Source organism: Natator depressus, chromosome 18 (assembly GCF_965152275.1).
Source record: "Natator depressus isolate rNatDep1 chromosome 18, rNatDep2.hap1, whole genome shotgun sequence".
Lineage (NCBI taxonomy): Eukaryota > Metazoa > Chordata > Testudines > Cheloniidae > Natator > Natator depressus.
Window position 1 is genome coordinate 9,014,694 of NC_134251.1, and position 9,039 is coordinate 9,023,732.

The window sequence follows — 9,039 nt, forward strand, 5'->3', positions numbered from 1 at the left end:
ACCGGCGCTGACGAGAGCCGCCAGGGCCCCTTTTTGGCTGGCCGAAAACCGGACGCCTGGCAACCCTAGGTTGCGCCCCCAGTGCGCTAGGTGCTGTACACATCTGGACCACGGCCACAGAGGCAGTGCTAGCCCAGGGGGCCCTAAGCAGGAATATTCCCCCCTCCCCATAATACTAAGGGAAGAGGGCTGAGAGCTGGCAAGGTGCACGGAGCAGCCTCACGGATTTCCCGGGGGGGCAGCGTACCCCGGAGGGGCCGAGCCCCTGCCACCCCCGCACTGCGCTGTGTTGTGACACCACGGGGCGTTACCATGGTGACGTGAGGCCTGGGAAGGACCCTCCCAGCCCGGCAGGGGCCCCCCCGGCTGAGCCCGGCCCAGGACCCTGGTCACGCCAGAGCGGGATGGCGGCCCTGGCGGCAGACACCGTTCGGGGGGGAGGGGGTGTACGCTCTAGCCAGCCTTCCCTGTGCTCTCTTTGGTTCGGGCGGGGAGGGGTCTCCTTTGTTCCGGTCACTGCCGGAAGTGGGTGACGGGCGGGGCCGGTTGCCGTGGCAACGCGGGGCTGTTTACCGGCGGGGCTGGGCGCGGGATGGAGCGGCGCGGAGGTGAGAGACGGGGACCAGCCGGGCGGCCCCGTGTGCGCCCGCGGGCCCTTCCCCGGGGGCCCCTCCTCGCCTGGGGGGGGCCCGAGACTCTTTGCTCCCGGGATGCCCCCTCCACCTCCGCAGGGACTCCCCCGTCCCTTTCGGGAGCCCCTCTCCCGACAAGCACCCCCCTGGGCTCCTTCCCGTCCTGCCCCGTCCCGCTCTCCCCCCCGGGCCCCGGCTTGCTGGGGGTGGGGACCCTCGGGACAGACACTTCTCGGACTCCCCCCCCCCCCGGGGCGCACGGAGTCACCCCCCCCCCCAAACTCGAGCTCCTGAGGGCGGCAGGTGTGGCCTAGCAGCTCGAGCCCTGGGCTGGGAGTCAGGGGAGACCTGGTCCCGGCTCCGCCCCTGGCCTGCTGGGTAACCTCGGGCAAGTCCCTTCCCCTCAGTTTCCCCCCGACCCTCCTCTGTGAAACGTTGTGTCCCAGCTGGTTGGGAGCTTCCCTTGGAGGTCAGCTGCTGGAAAGTGCGAGCCAAGAGCCGGGGGCGCGGGGGGGCGTTATCTGAAAAATGGATTTTCAGAGGCGCCGAGCCGCTCCGGCTGGGAGCTCAGCGTGGCTGAAAAAAATCACATCCAGTGTGACTGAAGTGAGGCACCCAAAACCTGAAGGCCTCAGAATCGGTGGCCACTTTTGAAAGCATGGGCCTCTTAGTACCACACCCAAAGTGCATCCTTTAGAGTCCTAAATGCTGACCAGTGGGCGTCCTGTCTTGTAACTGCAGCATGAGGACGAAGCAGATCAGCTGCAGGTTTGAGTACTCCTGCAAGCAAATGACAATGCAGCTTCTGTTCACCAGTCAAGGGGATTTGTGTATTTATTGTTGATTTAACTAACTGTGTAAACATATACAAAATGCATGTAGTCCTTGGGCTACTGGCTAGTTGCCAATGCTGCCCTCACCAAATTAGGGCTCCCCTGGACTAAGCTTTAGATGCCACCACAATTGCACAAAGTCAAGAAAGGTCGAGTCAAGTGAGTATCGGATTGCTTGCTTGGTAATTATACCCATTTGTTCAAAAGAACTCCCTGTCCTCTCCATTTTCTATGCCCTTTGGGAAAGCAGTAACTACTGTCTTGGGTCTTCAGCTGCTTAAAATCTTATTAATACAGTGCACAGCTCTATTAATATGGGCCTCTGATTGAGAAACCCAGGTTTAAAATGTGTCTTGTTTAAAGACCGGTGTGACAATTTTAAATGCGAAACATTTACTTTAAAATGAAATGATGCTGTCCAGCACTCAGAAGATGCAAACAGAATTTCTTAGAGGATTATTCATAATTTTGCTCACTGTCAATATATTTCTAGACAGCTGGTAACTCTGATTTGCCATGTTCAAGAATCCTTCTTTGAAGGGGTGTAAGACCATGGCTTTTATTTCTTCATATTTGCTAAACCCAGGGTTGTGAGTTCAATCCTTGAGGGGGCCATTTAGGGATCTGGGGCAGGGGGTTGGACTAGATGATCTCCTGAGGTCCCTTCCAACTCTGATGTTCTATGGTTCTGGGATATTGATTTTGCTGCCTTCTAGTTTATTTGAAGGTATTCCAAACCAAATAACACTCCTGCCCTTTTAATATACTCCTAGGAAATTATTATTGGTGACTTAGATTTTGTGTCCAGATTATTATGGTCAGTCAGCTTGGCTGTTACATTTATTGTGTTTGTAAGTAAATAGATCACTTATTCAAGTGGCTGAATGATGATTATTGTACCTTAGAACAGCTTAATAGTGAAAGCATGTCAAGGCACACCTGTACATTGAGACTGTACTTTGTCTTTGCTGAACATTGTTTAATTTACTGATCATTTCCATTTCACTGAGACAAGAGAGGAAGGCGAAGAAACAAGGTGTTAAATAACGCATCACTGGCAAAAGGCCTATGAGCATCTGGTTTTCCAACTCTTGTTAATTTGATGAATACGGTGGAACATGAATGTTGGCATCCCCCTTGGAGTAACAGACGGTTTATGCACTTGAGAAGAGGCGTTGGATTATGAAGGTGGGTTAGATGGCGGGGGTGGGGAGGGCAGCTTTCCCTGCAGAGGAGTGTAAATCCAAATAAACCTGCCATTGCTAAAGACTGGTCATTCCCAATATTTTGTTTGGTTTTGGGGTAGCCAGCGTGTGACAGTGGTCTCAAGGTGCCATTATGGCATCCAGGGATTGCCAGGTCATATGGAAAACTTGCCCCTTTTCCCTTGGCCAAAACACCCTTACCAAGCGAGCGGGTGGTGTAGGCATCATTATCCTAACTCTAAGCCACTGAACAATCCTCCTATTCAGGGGTGATCCTGCTGTGGCTCTAAGGCTGCTTTGAATTGTTGGAGCAAAGTGGTCTCATTGCAGCTGAGGATCAGAGCCACTGAGTAGAATTCTACTCCATCTTTATTAGAAGGCCTTTATAGTAACACCCATTAAGGAGATGAGCTTCAAGGTCTTTTGACTGGTCACTTACAACAGGCTTCAGTGGATTGAATCAGCCATAGTCGCTCAAAAGACTTAAATAAGAGACTTCAAAATTTTTTAAAAGCCAAAGTGCAGTCAGTCTTACCTAAAAGTCCACACTGGGAACTTAATTGACACTGCAGAAACAGCAATGATTTCATATCTGCTCCTCCACATACACTCGTTTGCCACATTCAATAAGTGAATAACAACAGAATAAAAAATGTTTTTCACTAAAACCTTTGTACGAACTGACATGTGCACAACTGGCTACACTACAGAGTTATCCTGGGATTGGGTTGGCGCACGCAGGTTAGTCTAGCCTGGGTGTGAGCATTCCCACAGCAAAGCCCTGCCCTCAGAAAACAGGGGGAGCGGAGATTAAAAAAAGGTGCCACCCGCTAGTACTCACCCGAGGGCACTCCAGGTCTTCGGTGGTAGGTCAGGCGGCGCTCCGGGTCTTCAGCAGCACTTCGGCATTGGGTCCTTTACTCACTCTGGTCTTCGGTGGCACTGAAGGACAACCCTCCCACCACTGCAATGCTGCCAAAGACTGGAGCGAGTGCCGCCGAAGACACTACTGCCCGTCCTCTGCATCTGTACTCCCTCGTGTGTCTGGGGGCAGAGCCCATGATTCTTTGAGATGCTCTAGGATCCTTTAATGGTTTTGTCAGTTGCGGGAGATCTTGCCTGTCCTCCAGGGAGGAGAGAAGGGGAATTGTGGGAAGGACATAAAGGATTACACAAATCGCATCCTTACTGCAAAATAGGCAAGTTCCAGCCAGAGCTAAAGCACTACTTGAGCTACAACTCATACCCCCAGCCATGCAAGCAAGCATGGGTTCAAAGTGCAAAATAAGCACATGCTTGATGGTTTTGTGTATGGATGGTATTGGGGTTTGGGAGCACGGGTTAAAGCTACAGTGTAGACATACCCTTAGAGAGGACGGACTGTGGATAAAACACTGGTCTGAGACTCAAGAGTTCCTGGCTCTACCACAGGCTTGGGTGATCTTGGTTAAGGATAATAATACTTCCTCTCACCCACCCTTAGTGTCTCTTATCTGTTTGTTGGGGCAGTTACTGTCTCATAGTGCATGGTGCCTAGCACAAGTGGGCCCCAACCCCAGCTGGTGACTCTAGACGTAACTGCAAGATAAATAATAAACAACACCCCATTCCATCTATTAAAATAAAGGCTTCTCCTACTTTAAATCCTTGAAGACCAGTAAGAACACTTAGCACTTGATATATAGTGCTGTGCAAACATTAATATACAGCGTATACTATGTAAACAGATTTAAAACCTCTCTTTTGTTATCTGGCTTTAATATTTGAACTCCCCAAGAATCATGGTTCTGATTCCAGCGGGACTGATTCACCCATTTATCATTCTGATCTCAGTGAATGGAGTACCATGCTTCATGGGGACCTTTCTCATGAGACCTGAAAAAAACCCACCAAGGTTTTATCTGCTCTGCTCTATTATTAAAAATCCCATGGCACTTTTCACTGCTCTGGCATCCTTTATCAGCATTTCCCTTCCTCTGTTGTGCAGCTGACCACAGCCCTTCATCCCAGATATGGCTGCATCATGTTTTGAGTACATAGCTTGTAAGGCACTTTGGGATCCTTCCAGATAGAACCCACTTTTGTTTGTTCCTACAAGGAACCTTGATCTGTTACAAAGCCAGCATCTGGGAATGCATGCCACAAACTTGATACTTGACACAGCAACAGTGCTGTTCTGTAATCTCCCTACACACAGTGAATCAACACATGCCAGGATACCCTACTATCATGTTAAACACAGTGCAGCATAAAAACAGGGGTACTCTAGTGAAGTAAAATGCTGTAGAGATTTAACTGATTCCTGTAACTTTTTTCTTCCCTCTGTCACCCCTTCTACAGGTGTCTTGAGAAGCAATGGCCACAGTAGCACCTCTGAACATAGTACCATCTGAATGCAACACCACTTTGGGCACTGCAGAAGCTTTCATTTGGAGGTCAAACACCATCAATATGCATGTTACCCGGCCGAAATCTGCCAAGGGACGTACAAGATCAAGCTTGAATTACTCCCATAGTGTGGAGGCCTATTCTTATAGAGTGCCATCCTCCCCTCAGCCAGCAGCTCCCTATGAAGCAGCAAGCAATCAAAGAGCATCATCTACCAAACCATCTTACCAGCCTGGGCAGGTGTCTCCTGATGAAATCCCAGAGCTCCTCCAACAAGTACCCTTGAGGACCTCCTCTTCCCTAAATAAGTACAGAGTGCTCCCGTCCATCAGCAGGAAGGGCTTGGGGAAGAGTGCTGTGGAAACAGTGATCGAACAGACCAACAAACTGAAAATGAGTAGTAGACAGGAGGAGGAGCAACCATCCAAAGCTCTTCCTGGAGAGGGAAAATCCACTGGTATAATGACAGAGAATGAAGGGGCTAGAGGGGAATACTCAAAAGTCCAACCTCCCATTTCTGAGAAGAAGCCGTTAAGGAAAACAAGAGAAGAAAGCTCTTCCTCATCAGTTTTAAACTTGGAGGAGCCACTGAAGAAAGAACCAAGACTGCTGCTTGCCGTTAGGTCTCCTTCTGGTCAAAGATTTGAACATCACTTCAGGCCTACAGACAGCCTTCAGACGGTCCTTGCTGTGGCAGAACAAAAGCACACAACCAAATACAAACACTGTCGTGTTGAAACGATGGAAGTGCCTAGGAGGAGCTTTCCTGACCTTACAAAGTCCCTGCAAGAGTGCGGGATCCCACACAAGTCAGTGTTGTGCATTCTCCAGGAAGTGCAAGATGGAGATCTCTAAATGTACAGTGATGTTATACAACTTCCATCACCCCTTAGCATGTAACTCTATTGGATGCCATGGACTTCCCTTTGATGAGTGGTCTAAGAACTGAACCAGCCTGTTCTGTTTCAGTGGTCTATTTCTTAGTCCCACTGTCTTCCAAGCGCTTCCCTTGAAGTAGACTTGTATATAAATGGAGTGTGCTGAAATACTTCTTAATTATTTTAAAGTGTATGTACACACCACATTAAGAGTATCTATTTTTTCCATGTGTACAATCACAATTCACTTTAAGAGTGGGCATCAGCTTCTGGGCTTTGTAGTATTTCTAAATGGTTTTAAAAAGAGTATCTATTCCTCTGGGAAGACCCACTTTTCTGATGCCCTCTCTTCTGGTGGTGGGAGGCCTGTCTCGTCTTCTCTGTTTTTGCTCCAGGAACGCACCACTTCCCCAAATGAAGTCTGAGTCAGGATAATACATGGAGCTGGGAAGACACAAGCAGCACTATTTTGATTCCTTAAAGCTATAGGAATGGCCTTCATAATAAAGTAGCTTGTTGGCTGCAAGAACAGCTACAATGGTCAATACACAGAAAATGGTCTCAAAGCAGTAATTCAAACAGTTGGTGAGAGTAAATATGTTGCTGGGATGTGTTAAAAGTACAAGGTCAAGGGTAAAGTACATTCAAGAATCAAACCATTCCCGTATAATCTCAGTGTTTTGAGTACGCCTGCTTTGTCTTCTCATAAAAGGAAAGTCATGGTTAAGGTGGTCTGATTCCTCTATGGATTCAAAGAGGACTACTTTTTTTTTTTAAAACTCATTAGCTTTCTCTCTTCAGCAAGTGCGTAAGATTGTGATGCACACCTGTAAATCAGGAAATCCAGAGCTAAGGGTGGATTAGTCTGCTGTAACTTTGAATTTCAGTGCTGTTTGCTACTGCAGTTTAACATTCTTAAATTGAACTGCATTAAGCTGAGCAATTACCTGTTGCTTTTGTGTTTTGGCTAAATACATAAAGGAAGTGTTCTGGGGCTGTTATCTACCGAATAGACTATGCCTCAAACTATTGGGACTCTTCTAGAGCTATTTATTTTCTATAGTTCAGAAAAATCAACCTGTTTGAGTAGAATGGCTTGGCCCTGTTTTGTATTAATGCAGCTGCTGTGCGTGTGCTAAAAAGCCTCACATTTTTTAGTGGAAAACCTTCCTGTCCAGGTGCAGTCGCTGAGTTTGAACACCCAGTATAATAAAAGAATGGATCAGGCTACCTGGCCAGCTTGCCAAATAATAGGCTCCTTTTGAGTATTACAGGTGAAACAAATGCAGTGTGTTTGCCTCTCTGTAATGGCCAAACCAACCTTTTGTAAAGGATGGTAGAATATTTGCTCTTTACTGTGATCACATATGCTGAATTTTAGTCAAAAGCAAATATTCATAGGCCAGCAATTAAGCCCCATAGAACAAGACAGCTGTTGAAATACTAGTACTACCTGATGCTGCAGGTGGTGACACTGGTCTGTTGACTTCAACAGCAGCATTTAGAGGACTACACTAAGCTAGAAGCATTCTCAACTGCCTTCGGGGGTATAACTGTATCAGAGGTTTCTAATGAGGATTACAACTAAGCGATCTGGGAACATGGTAAAAAGAATGTTTCACTATGAAAATTGCCAAGAGCAATGGGAATAACGAACTAACTGTATGATTAATTTTTTACATGGAAGAATACAGCCTATTCTTCTGCTCTGAACTTAGCATTGGCTGTTCGTGAGAGATGGCTGGTTCAAGTGGCAGAACGGAGTGTAGTGTTGTTGGCCAGCACACCGCAGCATAGAAGAGCCCGCTAATGCTAAAGAATGCAAACCACCTCCATAAGCAAAGTGTTCAGTTCTTTTTGAATAAATCTGTGCTATTAACTGGTGGCTTCCTACCCCTTTTTAAGTATTTAGTTGTGAAATGTGACCAAAGCTCTGTAAGATGTTACCACAGTCATTGCTTCCTCCTCTACAGGGAGTCCAGATGGTTTTCAAACCTTTTCCACTGTAATGCACCTGTTCAAGTCACATCTTGGCTAGGATAAAGGGAATATCAGGATAGTGTCCTGAAGAACTTGGCTATGAAAAAATCAGTGAGCAACTTCACTGGAAACTACAGCTTGTTGCAGGCATTGTTTCAGTAACTACTGCAGATTTTATACATTGATATAATCTCTTCCCCCACAGATCAGCTAGGCTAAGGGAAGTGGTGGAAAAATCAGACTTAAAGCTATAAAACAAATACTGGGTCAAGTACGGTCAATTTACTGTTTGAGATGTGTGTATGATGTTACATTTAAACAATGTTAAATAAACTGTTTTAAGTGTGAAGCTAAGACCAGAAAAGATTTCCTGAGTGCAACTTGGATTTGAAATCAATGGTTTGCATGAACTAGAGGTTTCACTTTACCACATTTCCTCATACTTTTAACAGCATGTTCAATTAGTCTGTTAACACATGTGGATGAGAGTAATAATCAGCCTTTCTAGAGAAACAAGTCAGGCTTCCACAATTCTACTCCTACATCACTGCACTCAAGCAGTCCTGCAAAAGCTTAATCCGATTTTTCCTCTGTCTTCCAGCAGGAAAGAGTTGTTAACCTGTGTTGTAGGCAGGTAGTGAACTGTTTTGGAATTCAAATTAATAGACAGGACTATATATTTCACTGGTAAAGACTATGTAAGCAGGGAGGGCTAAGCTGAAGGACAGGCCAGGCCAGGCCAGGCAGCTGATAAAGGACAACCAGTGGAGAAAGTAAGTGAAGAGAAGGGGATGATCAGGGTGACTGGCTGGAAAGATCTAGCAGCAGTATTTTGAGTGGCTCCCCAAGAACAAAGAGGTAGGTGCCTTAATGGCCATGGACGATTTAAATTTAGCACCTACCTCATTCAAGTTTTATCCTTTAGTGCTTAGTTACCACTAAGGCCTTTGCCAGGAAAAATCCTGGCATCAAGAGAGACATTAGGGAAGAATAGAATTAATCTGATCTCATTCGTTATCCAATATAGTTTAATGATAAATGGCTGGTGGGATGCTGCCATAGCTTGACACTGAAAGCATCTGGGAAATACAGCAGCTCAGTTACACTAATCTCATATTTCACA

At 46.6% G+C, this 9,039-nt stretch overlaps 1 protein-coding gene across 4 annotated transcripts; it reads left to right on the forward strand.

The window, feature by feature from the left end:
* The first annotated feature begins 540 nt into the window (after positions 1 to 540).
* Positions 541 to 8,249, forward strand: UBXN10 (UBX domain protein 10). 4 transcript variants are annotated; one of them, XM_074934030.1, is made up of 3 exons: positions 541 to 608; positions 2,476 to 2,653; positions 5,011 to 8,233. In XM_074934030.1, the coding sequence occupies exon 3, from the start codon at positions 5,026 to 5,028 to the stop codon at positions 5,911 to 5,913; it is 888 nt and encodes a 295-aa protein (XP_074790131.1). In that variant the 5' UTR covers positions 541 to 608; positions 2,476 to 2,653; positions 5,011 to 5,025; the 3' UTR covers positions 5,914 to 8,233. The 4 variants fall into 4 exon arrangements, with proteins under 4 accessions (XP_074790131.1, XP_074790130.1, XP_074790129.1 ...); XM_074934029.1 differs by having other exon boundaries at positions 2,481 to 2,653; XM_074934028.1 differs by lacking the exon at positions 2,476 to 2,653 and having other exon boundaries at positions 549 to 608; positions 5,011 to 8,249.
* The last annotated feature ends 790 nt before the right edge of the window (positions 8,250 to 9,039 follow it).

Excerpts from the sequence above, each read along its gene's own strand:
- UBXN10 (XM_074934030.1), top strand. The coding sequence starts at position 5,026 with ATGGCCACAGTAGCACCTCTGAACATAGTACCATCTGAATGCAACACC.